The sequence below is a fragment of the Ciona robusta genome, chromosome 4, assembly GCF_009617815.1.
Source record: "Ciona robusta chromosome 4, ASM961781v2".
NCBI classification, from domain to species: domain Eukaryota; kingdom Metazoa; phylum Chordata; class Ascidiacea; order Phlebobranchia; family Cionidae; genus Ciona; species Ciona robusta.
The window spans coordinates 6,648,967-6,666,735 of record NC_143238.1 but is presented as its reverse complement, the minus strand read 5'-3'; the positions used below and the strand labels follow the sequence as shown (position 1 = coordinate 6,666,735).

The window sequence follows — 17,769 nt, the reverse complement described above, 5'->3', positions numbered from 1 at the left end:
CATGACACCGGTATCATGCGTTTGGGTCCAATCTCACATTTTCAACTTTTTTTGGTATAAACACATGATACCGGTATCATGCGTTTGGGTCCAATCTCACATTTTCAACCTTGGCAAAAAATCGGATTTTTTTTAGTTTTAGTACAAACACATGATACCGGTATCATGTGTTGGACCAAAATTCAACCATAACTCGGATTTTTTTGAGTTATGGTATAAACACATGATACCGGTATCATGCGTTTGGGTCCAATCTCATATTTTCAACTTTGGCGAAAAATCGAGTTTTTTTGAGTTTTCGATTTTTCGCCAAAGTTGAAAAATCTCATATTTTCAACTTTGGCGAAAAATCGAGTTTTTTTGAGAACACATGATACCGCCGGTATCATGTGTTTATATCATGCGTTTGGGTCCAATCTCATATTTTCAACTTTGGCAAAAAATCGGATTTTTTTGAGTTTTGGTATAAACACATGATACCGGTATCATGCGTTTGGGTCCAATCTCATATTTTCGACTTTGGCAAAAAATCGGATTTTTTTGAGTTTTGGTATAAACGCATGATACCGGTATCATGCGTTTGGGTCCAATCTCATATTTTCAACTTTGGCAAAAAATCAGATTTTTTTGAGTTTTGGTATAAACACATGATACCGGGTATCATGCGTTTGGGTATGATAATATAAGTACATTATCATGCGTTTGGGTCCAATATCATATTTTCAACTTTGGCAAAAAATCGGATTTTTTTGAGTTTTGGTATAAACACATGATACCGGCGGTATCATGCGTTTGGGTCCAATCTCATATTTTCAACTTTGGCAAAAAATCGGATTTTTTTGAGTTTTGGTATAAACACATGATACCGGTATCATGCGTTTGGGTCCAATCTCATATTTTCGACTTTGGCAAAAAATCGGATTTTTTTGAGTTTTGGTATAATTACATGATACCGGTATCGATTATTTATATTTTTTCTCATGTATAAGGGTGCATGAGTTTTTTCATATTTTTTCTTATGTTTATTGGTACAAAAAAATTTTCATATTTTTTCTCATGTATATTTATACATGAGATTTTTCATATTTTTTCTGACGTATATGGGTACCTGAAATTTTTCATATTTTTTCTGATGTATATGAGTACATGAGATTTTTAATTTTTTTTCTCATGTATATTGTTTCAAGAAATTTTTCATATTTTTTCTCATGTATATGATTACATGAAATTTTTCATATTTTTTCTGATGTATATTGGTGCATGTGATTTTTCATATTTTTTGTCATGTATATAAGTACATTAGTTTTTTTATAATTTTTCTGACGTATATGGGTACCTGAAATTTTTTATAATTTTTCTGTTGTATTTGAGTAAATGAGATTTTTCATATGTTTTCTCATGTATATTAGTACATGAGATTTTTCATATTTTTTCTGATGTATATGGGTACCTGAAATTTTTTATAATTTTTCTGTTGTATTTGAGTAAATGAGATTTTTCATATGTTTTCTCATGTATATTAGTACATGAGATTTTTATAATTTTTCTGTTGTATTTGAGTAAATGAGATTTTTCATATGTTTTCTCATGTATATGAGTACATGATATTTTTTATATTTTTTCTCATGTATATTAGTACATGAACTTTTTTCATATTTTTTCTCATGTATATGAGTACATGAGATATTTCATATTTTTTTTCATGTATACGACGGTTACACGAGATTTTTCATATTTTTTCTCATGTATGTGAGTACATGAACTTTTTCATATTTTTTTCTCATGTCTATTGGTACATGAGATTTTTCATATCTAAAAAAAAAATTTTTTTTCATAAAAATTTTCATAATTTTTCTCATGTATATGAGTACATGAGATTTTTTCTATTTTTTCTGATGTATATTAGTGCATGTGATTTTTCATATTTTTTCTGATGTATATTAGTACATGAGATTTTTCATAATTTTTCTGACGTATATGGGTACCTGAAATTTTTTATAATTTTTCTGTTGTATTTGAGTAAATGAGATTTTTCATATGTTTTCTCATATATATTATTACATGAGATTTTTTATATTTTTTCTGACGTATATGGGTACGTGAAATTTTTCATAATTTTTCTGATGTATACGAGTAAATGAGATTTTTCATATTTTTCTCATGTATATTAGTACATGATATATTTTATATTTTTTTTCATGTATATAAGTACATGATATTTTTCATATTTTTTCTGCTGTATATGAGTACATGAGATTTTTCATATTTTTTCTCATGTATATTAGTACATGAGATTTTTCATATTTTTTCTCATGTATATTAGTACATGAGATTTTTCATATTTTTTCTCATGTATATTAGTACATGAGATTTTTCATATTTTTTTTTCATGTATATGAGTGCATGAGATTTTTTATATTTTTTCTGATGTATATTAGTACATGAGATTTTTCATATTTTTTTTTCATGTATATGAGTACATGAGACTTTTCATATTTTTTCTAATGTATATTAGTACATGAGATTTTTCATACTTTTTCTCATGTATATTAGTACATGAACTTTTTTCATATTTTTTTTCATGTATATTAGTACATGAGATTTTTCATATTTTTTCTCATGTATACGACGGTTACACGAGATTTTTCATATTTTTTCTCATGTATGTGAGTACATGAACTTTTTCATATTTTTTCTGATGTATATTAGTGCATGTGATTTTTCATATTTTTTTCTGATGTATATTAGTACCTGAAATTTTTCATAATTTTTCTGATGTATATTAGAACATGAGATTTTTCATAATTTTTCTGACGTATATGAGTACATGAGATTTTTCATATTTTTTCTCATGTATATAAGTACATGAGATATTTCATATTTTTTTCATGTATATTAGTACATGAGATATTTCATATTTTTTCTCATGTATATTAGTACATGAGATTTTTTATATTTTTCTCATGTATATTAGTACATGATATTTTTCATATTTTTTCTCATGTATATGATTACATGAAATTTTTCATATTTTTTCTGATGTATATGAGTACATGATATTTTTTATATTTTTTCTCATGTATATTAGTACATGAAATTTTTCATATTTTTTCTGATGTATATTAGTACATGAGATTTTTCATATTTTTTCTCATGTATATTAGTACATGAGATTTTTCATATTTTTTCTCATGTATATTAGTACATGAGATATTTCATATTTTTTTTCATGTATATTAGTACATGATATTTTTCATATTTTTTCTCATGTATATTAGTACATGATATTTTTCATATTTTTTTCATGTATATTAGTACATGAGATTTTTCATATTTTTTCTGATGTATATGGGTACATGAGATTTTTCATATTTTTTCTGATGTATATTAGTACATGAGATTTTTCATATTTTTTCTGATGTATATGGGTACCTGAAATTTTTCACATTTTTTTCATGTATACGGGTACCTGAAATTTTTCATAATTTTTCTGATGTATATTGGTACATAAAAATTTTCATATTTTTTCTCATGTATATTAGTACATGATATTTTTCATATTTTTTTCATGTATATTAGTACATGAGATTTTTCAATTTTTTTCTGATGTATATTAGTACATGAGATTTTTCATATTTTTTCTGACGTATATTAGTACATGAGATTTTTCATATTTTTTCTGATGTATATGGGTACATGAAATTTTTCATATTTTTTCTCATGTATGTGAGTACATGAGATTTTTCATATTTTTTCTGATGTATATGAGTACATGAAATTTTTCATATTTTTTCTGATGTATATGAGTACATGAGATTTTTCATATTTTTTCTCATGTATATTAGTACATGAGATTTTTTATATTTTTTCTCATGTATATTAGTACATGAGATTTTTCATATTTTTTCTGATGTATATGGGTACATGAGATTTTTTATATTTTTTCCGATGTATATGAGTACATGAGATTTTTCATATTTTTTCTCATGTATATTAGTACATGATATTTTTCATATTTTTCTCATGTATATTAGTACATGAAATTTTTCATATTTTTTCTCATGTATATGAGTACATGAGATTTTTCATATTTTTTTTCATGTATATTAGTACATGAGATTTTTCATATTTTTTCTGATGTATATTAGTACATGAAATTTGTCATAAATTTTTTGATGTATATTGGTAAATAAAAATTTTCATATTTTTTCACATGTATATTAGTCCATGAGATTTTTCATATTTTTTCTGATGTATATTAGTACATGAGATTTTTCATGTTTTTTCTGATGTATATTAGTCCATGAGATTTTTCATATTTTTTCTGATGTATATGGGTTCATGAGATTTTTCTTATTTTTTCTCATGTATACGGGTACTTGAAAATTTTCATATTTTTTCTCATGTATATGGGTACATGAGATTTTTCATATTTTTTCTGACGTATATGGGTTCATGAGATTTTTCAAATTTTTTCTCATGTATATTAGTAGATGAGGTTTTTCATAGAAAAATCTCATGTACTAATATACATGAGAAAAAATATGAAAAATTTCATGTAATCATATACATGAGAAAAAATATGAAAAATGTATATGATTACATGAAATTTGTCATATTTTTTTCTGATGTAAATTAGTACAGGAAGTTTTTCATAAATTTTCTGACGTATATGGGTACCTGAAATTTTTCACATTTTTTTTATGTATACGGGTACCTGAAATTTTTCATATTTTTTCTGATGTATATTAGTACATGAGATTTTTCATATTTTTTTCATGTATACTGGTTCATGAGATTTTTTATATTTTTTCTGATGTATATTAGTACATGAGATTTTTCATATTTTTTCTCATGTATATCAGTACATGAAATATTTCATAATTTTTCTCATGTAGGCTACTCGTATACATGAGAAAAAGTACTAACATATCAGGATAAATACTTAGAAGATAACACTTGTTTTTTCTCAGTTTTATTTGAATCGGTGTGTAGTAAAACAATTGTCAGCCATAATTTAAAACACACGAGCATGAAACCTAGTGAGAAATACAGGAACTATATTTGCGTTAAAACCGCATTGAAAACAAATATACAAAATAATGAAGAAGGCGCTCTTACAAAGAGAAACTAAAACTTACGAAGAAGCGTTGCAGGAATAAGAAGAGACCAATAAGAAATAAGGAATGTCAATGCATCTGCTTTTAAGCTTGGTGTAGCGTTTTAATGCAGCTCCCCAATGGTAAGTGCAAGTCACAATGGATCAGTGTTAGGGTTTTGAAATATGATTGAAAGCAACTGCAAATGGGGACAGCGTCGGCCATATGATGCGGCTGATGCTTTTTTTATCAAATATTCTGAACTTTGTTTTTGTTTTGATTCACATGTTAAGCCTAAACATCTACTTATACTGTTTTCGTCCGTCGATGCTGCATGGTATCCATATCTCGACGTCGTTGAGGGTAAATCGCATATGCGTTTTTTAGATGGGATTAGCTGCAAGTCTGGCAACAAATTCGTTTGTAATATAAGCAAAGTCCTTTTCTTCTCACATAACGGCACGATGGGGATTTGTTGACGCATGGAACTGAAGGTAAAATATATCGAATTAAAACCTTGCTTTACATAATAAAACTTACATAACATTATATATATTTATAAAACATTACATAATTCTCAGGTAATATTACATGAACCGCACATAAAATATGGTAGGGTGGGAAAAAATGGGACATCTTATCAATCTTTTTTCTCGACCCATTAGTAAACAATGAACATTCAAAGAATTACAAAACTGCATCCTCACAACTCCATTATACTGTTGTTTATTGTTTAAAATACGATCAGGATGTTTAGATAGTATGTGCTTAAGGTGTCTCGTTCCACTGTACTATAACCTAAATTTATATATCATTACAAAGCATAAAATAATTGGTATTTTTCTTTTCAAATACAGTTTAGAAAATCAAATGTATAAAAACAGCAGAGAGAGGAAATTAGCAACTAAAAGATATTTATTAAATCACACTAAATGCATCATCTTAACATGGTATATTTATAGCAGTATCTCACCTGTTGTATTGTGGGATCCCAAACTGTTCTGACCTGAAAGTAAAAACAAGTCTGTCAAAAATACATCAAAACATATAGTACTGTAGCCATGTGGTGAAAGATAAGACACCTTTAGCACATAACATCTAAATCCTGATCGTATTTTTAACAATTGAGTATTGTTTGCCGTGTATATGGCAACAAGAGAGAGAAGATTTACAAGGTAACTGATAAGCTGGCACGAGGGGTATGAAACAGAACACCCATGTTATAATGACTGTCATTGCCTTGCACACAAGTAGTTACATTCATTAATTAATTTGTCTCTTCGGTCACAGTAACGAAGATTGGAGTAGTATTTAATAGCATAAAACTACAGTCGTTATAACAATGTTGTGGGTAAAAAGAGAAGTACTAAAACTTATTCCATAAATTTTACCTTCGTGGCATTGGGACCTATTGCATGGAATGGAAATGAGGGGTCGATGCCGTGATGAACATAAAGAGCCTGCAGGTTGTCTTCTCCTTCCCTTGTATACGCAGTTGAGGATCCGGGTTCGAATCCCATCCCCGCCGCATCGTTTCGAACATACTGACCAAGTACTAGCAACCCATATTGGCTTACAGCGAGCATTCGGGCAAAGCATGCGTCTGGTTAGTTAAAAGAACTTCTTATACTCGATGCTGTTGCCATCATGCAAAATTAGATAATGCTTAGGGAGGTTTCTATTATATGGGTGGGGTATGGGTGGGTAAGCAAAAATTTGCCAAACACCCAAGGTTGTTCAGTTTAATTCAATTTAGTCACTCAATTTAGTGTCTCACAAAGATTTATACTGCAATTGCTGAATGAGATTTCAAATTGGTTTGCCAATTCTATTTATGTAAGGGTTCACACGTGCCATGCTATAAAACTGGTGATTTAGTCCAGAGTTGGTACATTACCCTAACTCTGGCCTAAATCGTAAAATTGGGCAATTGTCAATCTCTGGCATAAACAAGCAGATACATATACGTTTTTAAATAACAGAACAAGCTTACAAACAGCTGGATTCGAGCAAAATAATAAGTTGTAATGCGTATGTGAGGTTTATTTCCTATTCAAGGAACTGTCGGCCTTAGTCGCATTACTTATACAAGACCGCACGGCTCAAACTTGGCATCAAATTTCGGCCAATATCGTCGTGCAAGGATTAAGCTAAGCCCAATAACAAGATTGAATTACTTTAAATATCCGTTCTCTCGTAATACAAAGCTACTTTTGATTAAAAGTGGCAAAAATTTAAACCAGCATTGGAAGTTCGCAATAAACATTTCTTGTAGCATGCCATGTAAACTTATATAGTTAGGATGGGGAAGAGTGAACACCTTTGAAATATAATATCCAAATTTAATCAATTAACAATGGTCTATGCTCTATGGGGTTTGTGAGGATACGGTTCTATGTTTCTTTGAATGTACTTTTTTTCTACCAAATGGGACGAGAAAATAGAATGAAAAGGTGTCCCATCTTCCCCACCCTACTATACGAATGCACGTATAACATAACATTGCCAAACCAACCCACCTTCTAGGTTTCGGCAAGTGTTTACAAGCAGAACGCCTCTCTATTGTAGTACCGTTGCCAGATACACAAAGAATCCGTCGCGTTCTTACACTCATACCCCTCCCGATGCATTTTCGGCTACACTGTACACAATAGGTCGTTGTTATGTTTAGCTGTTTGATCTAGCCCACACATTTTGACTTACCCTTCTCCACGGCCGAGGTTGCCACCACGGACACCGTTCTGCGTAGCAAGTCTCTGATGTAATAGGTCGTGTCTCGTTCACCCCACAAAACTCAACGGCGACCTCTCGCGTGCTTCCATCTGCCATTAATATTCCGCATCCGAGCGCCCGAGTCCTCGTGCCGTTTCCACACGTAGCAGAGCATGTGCCCCAGCGACCAGCCAAAAATCTACGTTGAATAATTCTTTAGATTAAAAAAAAAATACGATTTTCACACAAAAAAGCGAACAGAAGTTTGCACAGAATCTCACCCCCCCAAAATGTTAAAAGTCTCTTGTAATTTCAACACAAAAGATACCACTTGGTTGTTTAAAGTTTCAATACATTACCTTGGTGGACAGTCTCGTCTTCCACAAGGTTCCATATATACATTGGGTTTCGTTACTCCAATGCAATACCATTCGTCCACCTCTTTAACCCCATCCTCCATGCACATAAGCCGTCTGTATTGTAACCCGTTGTCCCCACACGATGCGCTACATGGTGTATGCTCCCCGTACTCGTACGAGTAAACTGTAATTAATGGAATGATTGACCAAAGGAAATAATTAAAGTCGCGTCGAGGGTAATTAAATGAACGTAATTCGATAAAATTACACTCAATGCGTGGGCGAACGTCTAAATATAGTATAATCCAAAATTGAGACATCCATTTGAATATAGTAACAGGGATCAGATTAACTAAACCAGCGAAGAGGAACTAGCATCAAAATTGTAGTCATTGAAACACACATTGTGGGTAAAAAATACGAAAAGTTTCGAATAAAACGTGGCTGTAAATCCACTACTAAACTTTTCACTTTCCCGGTTTTCTTACCTACAAGGCTGAGACGTAAACTTGTTGTAAGATTGCCTCCGTCATTGCTTGCATGACAAGTATATGTCCCTTCTGTGTTTGAGTCGGCGTTTGGGATTTGTAAGATTTTCATTTGGTCCATAAGTTGGTAGTCCAAAGTCGTGCCCAACTCGAATATAGAAGTGTTGTTAAAGGACCAGGTTACTCTCGGTTCTGGAAATCCTTTTACAGGGCACCCTGGAGAACAGACGGTGTTTGTTTATTAGGTTACGTCATAATATTTAAACAGCGGCTATTCTTAGTCTAATCTGAAATGAACGCCGAGACAGACAGGCAAATTTTGCGGGGCCTATGTAACCTTTGTCAAGTTTTCTGCGAGGCATTAGCCGCGCTCTCAGAGCATAATTGTTCACGGGAAAACATACCCGCATTGTTGCCAGCACCGCTTTCCTGTGAGCAAATAATAGCGGCCTTATATCCTACTCAACGGTGGGTAAATAGCTGGGAAAGGGAGTAATCGCGCTCGGTAATAGGAGCGCAGGATTATCCTTCCTTACGCGGAGGCATCACGCGCCTCTTTGCGGTTGAGGTCGATCAACTACTTTCATGGGTAATGTAAATGCGGGTGTTGACACATCGGGCAGTGAAATTGCCCCACTGCCCACCAATTGCCATAACTTGAAGGGCGACCGCGCGATCCACAGAAAGTCAGAAGAGGAAACCGTACACTGACCCACGAAGTTCAAGGGGGACTACATGCGCGCTGCCAGCTAAATAAATCGACAGACCCAGCCACTTAAGCCAGTGAATAAATAGTGCGACGTTCAGACGGCAAACAATATAAAATGAAAGTTCCACAAAGCGAATAAGCCATTAAATCCTACCGCCACCAATGCAATTTACTTTGGCCTTTTAAGGGCGGGCTTCAATAAAACTGTGCCAGTGCACCCGAAACTTTATACAGTTGAAGTGTACGAGACAGTTCACCCTTTTATGGAAAATCTAGTTTTAAAATATATTTCCTTGATGGCCAAAATTAGAAATACCGTGCAACATATTTCTCAGCCCCTTTGCGGCATAACAGCTTACCGTGGAAGCAATATCGTAACGGAGAACTAATACTCCCAGCGAATATAAGTTAGTAGCGCGGTTTTTAAAGCTTACAATGTAATTATGTTCACCCACCCATCATAACAGCACTGTTGACTTTAACATTATATTGCTGCGTGTCAGTTGTGGTGAGCAATAACTCAGGTAAACCATCGATGTTTGCCTTGGTGTTCAAATCGTCCAAATGTGGTGGGTCTGTCAGGTAATGTAAAGTATTAGCATATATAGTTGGTTGGGGGAAGATGGGACACCTTCAGCACATAATATCCAGATATCCTGATCGTGTTTTAAACAATTAACAACGGTCTATGGGAGTCACGAGAACATAGTTTCATATGTCTTTGAATGTTCTTGGTTTACTACTAAATGGGACGAGAAAATAGATAAAAAAGTGTCCCATCTTCTCCCATCCTACTGTGGTGTGGAAAGAGGGGACACCTTTTCGTTTAATTTTCACCTGTCATTTTGTAGTAGGCTAAACAAAGAGCATTTAAAGAATTATAAAAACTGTATACTCACGACCCTCATAGACCGTTGTTAATTGTTTAAAACACGATCGGGATATTTGTATATTATGTACTAAAGTTGTCCATCTTCCCCCGTCCTACTATATGTGAGAAACATTGCGTAAAACAAGCATATAGGTCAATGGTTTAACTTTAACAGTGCTTAATATTAGCTTAATACATCGAGTAGACGGTGAGCAAATAATTGCTAATGAATAATACGAAGCAATTATTATTTGTTTAATGTATTCTGTGAAGTGATTGCGACACAGGATCCTTGTATTAACTATTTCGGCGAATTACTTAACCTTTTATAATCTGTATATCTGCGCAATGTCGTAAACACTTTTTGTTGCCTATAAGGAAACATCTGGCCATTTTAGCCCCCTTTACAATACCTTTATAGTATAGGTAAGTAGATACAGTATTGTGGGGTAATATGGATACCGGTTACAGATAATACTCCACGTTTCATATTCAAGTTTTTAACAATTTTAACAGCGCTATTTCAGAGTCGCGAGGATACAGTTATATAATTCTGTAGATATTCTTGGTTTACTATCGAATAAAACAAAATAGAAAACATAGATAATTTCATCCGAATCTACTATATTACTATAAGCTATGGTTGGAATAAATTGCACTGTCCTAGTTTTACCATTAAGTGTGGACATGACGTTTGGCATACCAACGAAAAATTGAAATGTTCATATAGATACAGATGCTCAAATGTGGAAAAAGGTAAAATTTCAAAAAAAGTAACAACTTCTAAAAAAAATCGCGTAAAATGGAACTGTTGGAGTAAAAAATCGTCCCTTTAACACTTACCGACTAATACTAAAGAGGAAGCTTGATAATCGCTGCCAGCAGGATTGGATGCCTCGCATGAGAAGATGCCTTGGTCGGCTTTACGAGCTGGGAATATTTCAAGTGTGTTGTCTGTGAGCACGTTCGAATTTTGTAACAAGCCTGGGCCGTCCTTTTTCCAATCCACGTAAGGCTCCGGAAAACCTATTACGGTAAACAATTTTACGGTTAAGTGACTTGCTATGTGTAAAGGCTTCAACTGACGTGAGTATAATGCTAATAAACGGAAAGCTGTTTAGGAAATTTAACTCTATTGTTTAAACTGCAGGAAAGATTATACCGGTGGTGTAAATTTTAAAGCTACATTATATTTTCGAAAGGCATTTCGCGGTTTTTAAACGCATTCTTCAAAAATAGTTGGAAAATATGTCAAGCTATGTTTTTGTGAGTCAAAACAAAACCCGCACTTTGTTAAATTTCTAGATCCAGACAGATGACATACAAGAGATCGCATACATAGATATATAGTAAGTTGAGCTAAAGTGGATACCGCAAACACCAAACATCCTATATTTTCAAATCGTGTTTTTAAGAATTAACAACACACCTTTAGGGTTGTGATGTTACGGTTATATAGTAGGGTGGAGAAAAACGGGACACCTTTAGCACATAATATCTCAATATCCTGATGGCGTTTTAAACAATTAACAACGGTCTATAAGAGTCATGAGGACATAGTTTCTTTGAATGTTCTTTGTTTACTACTAAATGGGACGAGAAAATAGAATAAAAAAGTGTCCCATCTTTCCCCATCCTACTATACATAATTCTGTAAAAAATGTTTACTTCCACATTGGACAACAATAGAGAATAAAAATAGGATCATCTTATTCTAAACCCACCCAACTATATTTTAGTGAACGTTTAAGGTTGAATGTCTGTGCAAAATAATGTAAGACCTACGTTAATTTGATAGAAGTCTAACGTAGTTTCCAAACTTTATAACTTAATTTACGAATAATTTACTTGGAGCACATTAGAAAATATTTTTTATACAGACCACTATATATTAGGGTGGGGGAAGATGAAACACCTTTTCATTCTATTTTCTCGTCACATTTGGTAGTATAAGAAAATTTAAAGTTTTATAAAACTGTATTCTCACGACTCTAAAAGCGTTTTTAATTGTTTAAAATTGAAAGATCTTTGTTTACTACTAAACGGGGCGAGAAAATAGAGGTAAAAGGTGTCCCATCTCCCCCCACCCTACTGATACCTTTAAATCATAATACCTGCAGTAGGACACCGAAGCCTTATTCTTGCGCCAAGCTTTGCCCGAATATCCGAACCTATGGTCGCTTCAATGACATCTGACTCGAAGTCTTCTAATGAGTCGATGGTTGACAAGATTCGAGGTTTTTGAGTCACGGTTAGTGGGGTTGTCTTTGAATCGTTTCCATACATATTAGAAGCAACACAAACGTAGGAACCAGTGTCGGAAGCTTCGGGGTGGATGATACGAAAAGCGTTGTCTTCTAACACGTACTGCCTGGTATGATGAAATTGAAAGTTTACAGGTGGTTTAAAGAGTTAGATATAATGTTATGAATATCAATGATATTTAATTGACACCTTTTCACGTGATAAGTTGTTAAAAATCCTTTGTTAGGTTAAAAACAAATCCTAAAGCAGTTTCCAACTATGGAAGCTCTTATATCTGACAGGGGTACGGAATATATTTTACAATTACACACCGCGTTATATAAGTGTTGTCTATTTCTTCTAAACTTATGATAATGAACTATTTAATCAGCCGTCGATTTTGGTTTCAATTTGATCAACGATTTGCAGAAAACTAGTAAGAAAGCTTAAAAGGGTAAATATTACTGTTTAAAGGATTTGGTCGATGTCTCACCTTCGGTTATTTGCGGCCGGTAAAGGTGTATTGTCTCTATACCAGCTTATATGAGGCACAGGATCACCGGTTGCCTCGCATAGGATCGTGATGACTTCTGTTATTTCGGAAACAATGACGTTGCCACCTACGTAGACGATTACTTCTCGTTCTAACTGCCGCGGTGCAACCGTTGGTTGGGTAATAATAGATGGCCGATGCATATTTCGAGGCCGTTCTGTGATAAAGTTTGGCTTTAAATAGTTTACGATCGGCTGGTTATAGTTTGGTTAGAGGCTTGACGCTACCACCGTTGCAGGCTTATGTATCATTAGAAAAGACACTTAGCGGCAATCCAGCTTTCGCTGAGTTGTCTTAATCGCCAGCCATACATTAAAACAAAACATTTGGTTACTCGTAACCGGGCACAATGTATGTGAAACAGAACACCCGTGTTAAAACGACTGTCACTGCCCAACGCGTGGGGATGTACGTAAAATACATTCACGAACTCTTTGTTTCATAAATATATACCATCTGCACAGTTGTACTTTTATTAATTATCAACACCAAACGCTGTATCTTACCTCCAAGTCCGCCTATAGCCTTCACCACAGCAGTGTTATCCACGCTTCGAATCCCACTCCTGCTCCTTTGGTTGTCAACTGCGATCTCGGTTTCACGAAACGGAAACGGAAGGTCGTCATCTTCTACAGATGTTGGGAGCAACGATGATGGGGTTCTCTGAAATTTCTCCAAGAGCTAAAAACAGAAAAAAATATATTTAATTGAATAAATGAATGAATGTAACTTATTTATTCTTGTGGGAGTGTGACGAAGTCGTTATAACAATTTCAATGTGCGAATTAAAATAATGTAATAAAAATAAAAATGTTTTAAATGAAAATAATGTAAAGACATATTACATTCATCAAATATTCTGAAAAATGATTACGTATCGTAACATTTATAAGAATTGGGACAACTCTGGCTTTCATCCATTGTTCCCAATTAGATTTCAGCCACATATATAGTAGAAAACGAATACTCACGTGAACATCAGGAGTTTCTAAGTTCGCCTGTTGCATCAGGAACCTGTGTAATGCCAAATCCTCTTCAGAAGTTGGTTCTGGAAAACTAGGGGTTCGAATTTGAAACTCAGGGCTTAGCGGTTCGCTTGGGATGTTAACTACATCTGGCGCTTGCTGGTCTCGCTGTATATTAACAGGAGATACAGACAAGGATGGCCGTCTACTACTACGAGGTTCCACTCTTTCAATTGCTAGTTGTTGTATGCCGTAGGAGAGCTCAGGTATTTTTAATACTGGAGGTAGAGGATCTCTGGGTGCCATTGCCACTGTACGTGGGAAATCAAATCGACTTGTTGTGGTTCCTAAGTCCCTTTCATTGTCGTCTATGTTATCGATGTGCGTTATAGGTTTGAGTCTACGTTGGCTTGGTTGTTTTAAATAAACCCTGGGACCAGTTTCCCGTCGTGGATAATGCGTGATAGGGAAGAAATTTCTTGGGGGTGGAGTCGCATCGTCTGTAAAATTAAACCTACTTAAAAATGCATTAAATAGTTTTGCATGGTAGTTATTATGTGACAAGGAGTCTGCTTTTGATTTGTAACATATAGTAGGGTGGGGAAAGATGGGACATTTTTTCATTCCATTTTCTCGTCCCATTTTGTAGTAAACCAAGAACATTCAAAGAATTATTAAACCGTATCCTCACGACTTCAATAAACTGTTGTTAATTGTTAAAAGAAACGATCAGGATAGTTAGATGTTATGTACCAAAGGTGTCCCGTCTTTCCTCACCCTACTATAAAACGCTATAAGTTTGCCACTATTTAGGATCGGTGCAGGGTCTGGTTATAGTTTCGAGGCTTGACGCTTCCACCATTGTAGGTTATGTATCTTTGGGACGGAGAGTGTGCTTTGACTTATAGTAGGGTGGGGGGAGATGGGACACCTTTTCATTCTATTTGCTCGTCCAATTTGGTAGTAAACAAAGAACTTTCAAAGAATTATAAAAAACGTATCCTCACAGCTCCCAAAGACCGTTGTTAATTGTTTTCACCACGATCAGGATATTTGGATTTTATATGCTAAAGATATCCTGTCTTCCCCCACCCTACTATAAAACTTAGTGCTATGGGGTACGATAGATACCGTTAGCATATAATATACATACTTCGTAATTGTGTTTTTAACAATTAGTAACGCCCTTTAAATTCTGTAAATAGTCTTTGTTTGCTACCAAACGAAGGAATAACAGATAATAAAAACATGGGTCATCCCACCCCAACCTACTATATTCTCCACATAAATTTGGCAAAACCGAATTTATATCAGAGTTTTTCATACCTGTATCGTTTGTTATGATCTTCAAGACAAAATTTGCCCTTACGACTCCTGCCATGCAAACGTAAACGCCCTCATCAGGTTTTGCTACACGCAGGATCCTCAGTGAGCCATCCTTTAGGATAGATAGGTGCCCATGCCTGCTGGTGATAGGCCTACCATGGTACTTCCATACAAGGTTCTGCTTACGGAATCTATGAGAAAAGCGCCGGCATTTAGAAACCGTAATTAATGTAATTTTCTAATTGGCGGTTAGAAAGCATACGAGGCGGAATTCTCTGTTTATTCAAGTGCGCTCCTATACGCTTCATTTGCTGTGCCTAAGAATAACCGCAAAGCTGGCCAGGTAGTTTTAAACACACACATATATGCAGCCTATATGTATACTACTTAAATGTTTTACTGCTATGTTTATTTAGAAATATTTAATCTATAGCAAAAAGTAACCACAAACAAGTCACATAAATGGTGATTCGTTAACATGCGCAAAATATAACACTCAGGTTTTGAACTTCCCAAAAAAATGATTATTTAGATACACGCTGTACGTACATACCTGTCAGTTTTACACCGGACGATCACGGTCGTTTTAGGAAATATTGAAGCTGTGGTTCCGACCTGTAGCCGAACCTTGGCTTCTTTTGTGGTTTGTACAAATACCGGGTCCGGACTTTTTCTGATAGAAGCTGAGGGGAAAATTGGTGTTAATGGGGATGACGTGGTTGACTGGCCTCTGGGGAAATAAGACTTACGGCATGCGGGGTTATTGCATGGCTTCCTGGTGATTGGGCGTCGTTGTTTTGAGCATCTTCGTAAATCCACAATAACAGGTTTTGTTTTCCCGGCAAGGAGCTGAACGCAGGCGTGCTTACGGATGCTCTGACTCTTCCCACAACGCGGGGGGCACTGTAACGTTTTAAGGAAGTTTGGTCAAGTGAAGGAAAACGAAGCTTTGTTCGTAAGAACTGCAAATTTGACGACGATTATGTTTAAGGCGAGCCCGCCCTCGCAGGAAATGGCTCGGCCAATAAACCAGGCTTAGCCGAGGTTTTGTGCAAATTTACCTGGCGTGCTCTAAAACCTCTAAAAGTTCGACTTCAAAGTGGTTTTGATAGTCGATCATGAGAATTTATTGTTCACTTTTCGGAAGCCAGAAGCCACACTGGCTTTAAAGTCATTTGCACACAGATTAAGCATCCATGCCCGCGACGTGCTGTCATCTGTCACTATTTGACGAACGTGCTTGCGCCACCTGCGAGACTCGCGGTCACAGGCCGCCCTATCTTTTGGACAAATTAGTGACATTGGCTTAATCGTAAAGATAAGCGAGGTTATGTGAACCAAGCAAACAGGCGGTCAAGGCTCTAGTCTTTGAGCGACAACGGTGCCTTGTTTGGCCACAAGTGCGAGGGCAAACATACGATCACTGAATCTCGATTATCAAACTTTAGGTCTTTCAACTGTCGACGTGTCGGGTTAACTTAAACTAACAAGGGAAGGTAAGTAAACCCTACAACGAACCAGGTGTACATATATCTAGTGTCAACTCAACCTTGGTGGCACAGCGCCACGAATAAGTCATGACTCTTTGTATGCGGCTATGTGAATTATAAACTATATATTAGCCGACTGTTTATATAGTACTGTAGGAAAGACGGAACACATTTAGCTCATAATATCCAAATTTCCTGATCATGTTTTAAACAATTAACAACGGTCTATAGGAGTCGTGATAATACGTTTTTATAAATATTTAAATTTTCTTTGTTTACTACCAAATGGGACGAGAAAATAGAATGAAAAGTTGTCCCATCTCCCCCACCCCACTAAATTGCTAGTTACAGTACACTGGGTGAAACGTTATACTTCGTACATAAGATTGACACCGGAAATAAAACGATGTTTACTGCTCAGCAAACAACCGTATTCTACCTGGGGGACTCACCTATAAAACTTTACTTTGAACTTAACGAGCATATTTACTTGCGCCGTGGCGTGACCTATTTTTCAGCAGTCTCATATGACAGAGCAGGACATTAGCAATTAATAAGTTTATCGTTTAAAACATTTTATCTTTAACTACTCGTGTGGTTTATCGTACAGACCACCTGTGTACAAATATACTTCACACGATGCAGATATTACTGAAAACGTGTGTTGTCTGCGCAACAAAATAATATATATATAGGTTAAAGTAAGACAATGTATTTTTAAACCGCTTTTCTCGTCCCATTTGGTAGTAAACAAAGACTATTTACAGAATTATATAATCGTATCCCCACCACTATTAAAAGATCGGTTATTGTCAACTATTAAAACCATGAATAGGAAATCTTGGATTTTATTTGCTAACAGTACCCGTTCTATACCCACAGTTGGTAGGGTGGGAATAGACGGGTCACCTTTAGCACATAATATTCAAATATCTTAATCGTGTTTTAAACGA

At 34.8% G+C, this 17,769-nt stretch overlaps 1 protein-coding gene across 3 annotated transcripts in view; it reads right to left on the bottom strand.

The window, feature by feature from the left end:
* Positions 1-4,958: 4,958 nt before the first annotated feature.
* LOC149737158 (ADAMTS-like protein 1) overlaps positions 4,959-17,769 on the bottom strand; it is a 49,297-nt gene continuing 36,486 nt past the window's right edge. For 2 of the 3 annotated variants that reach the window (XM_089877525.1, XM_089877528.1), the window contains 16 exons: positions 16,076-16,229; positions 15,880-16,009; positions 15,327-15,517; positions 14,007-14,500; positions 13,542-13,716; positions 12,976-13,192; positions 12,353-12,609; positions 11,082-11,264; positions 9,823-9,942; positions 8,659-8,874; positions 8,171-8,354; positions 7,803-8,010; positions 7,619-7,740; positions 6,491-6,702; positions 6,073-6,105; positions 4,959-5,587 (listed from right to left, as the gene is read on the bottom strand). In XM_089877525.1, the coding sequence (XP_089733651.1) occupies positions 5,493-5,587; positions 6,073-6,105; positions 6,491-6,702; positions 7,619-7,740; positions 7,803-8,010; positions 8,171-8,354; positions 8,659-8,874; positions 9,823-9,942; positions 11,082-11,264; positions 12,353-12,609; positions 12,976-13,192; positions 13,542-13,716; positions 14,007-14,500; positions 15,327-15,517; positions 15,880-16,009; positions 16,076-16,229 (2,991 nt within the window). In that variant the 3' untranslated portion in view covers positions 4,959-5,492. The remainder of the gene's footprint in view (positions 5,588-6,072; positions 6,106-6,490; positions 6,703-7,618; positions 7,741-7,802; positions 8,011-8,170; positions 8,355-8,658; positions 8,875-9,822; positions 9,943-11,081; positions 11,265-12,352; positions 12,610-12,975; positions 13,193-13,541; positions 13,717-14,006; positions 14,501-15,326; positions 15,518-15,879; positions 16,010-16,075; positions 16,230-17,769) is intronic. The other variant, XM_089877526.1, reaches the window with a different exon arrangement.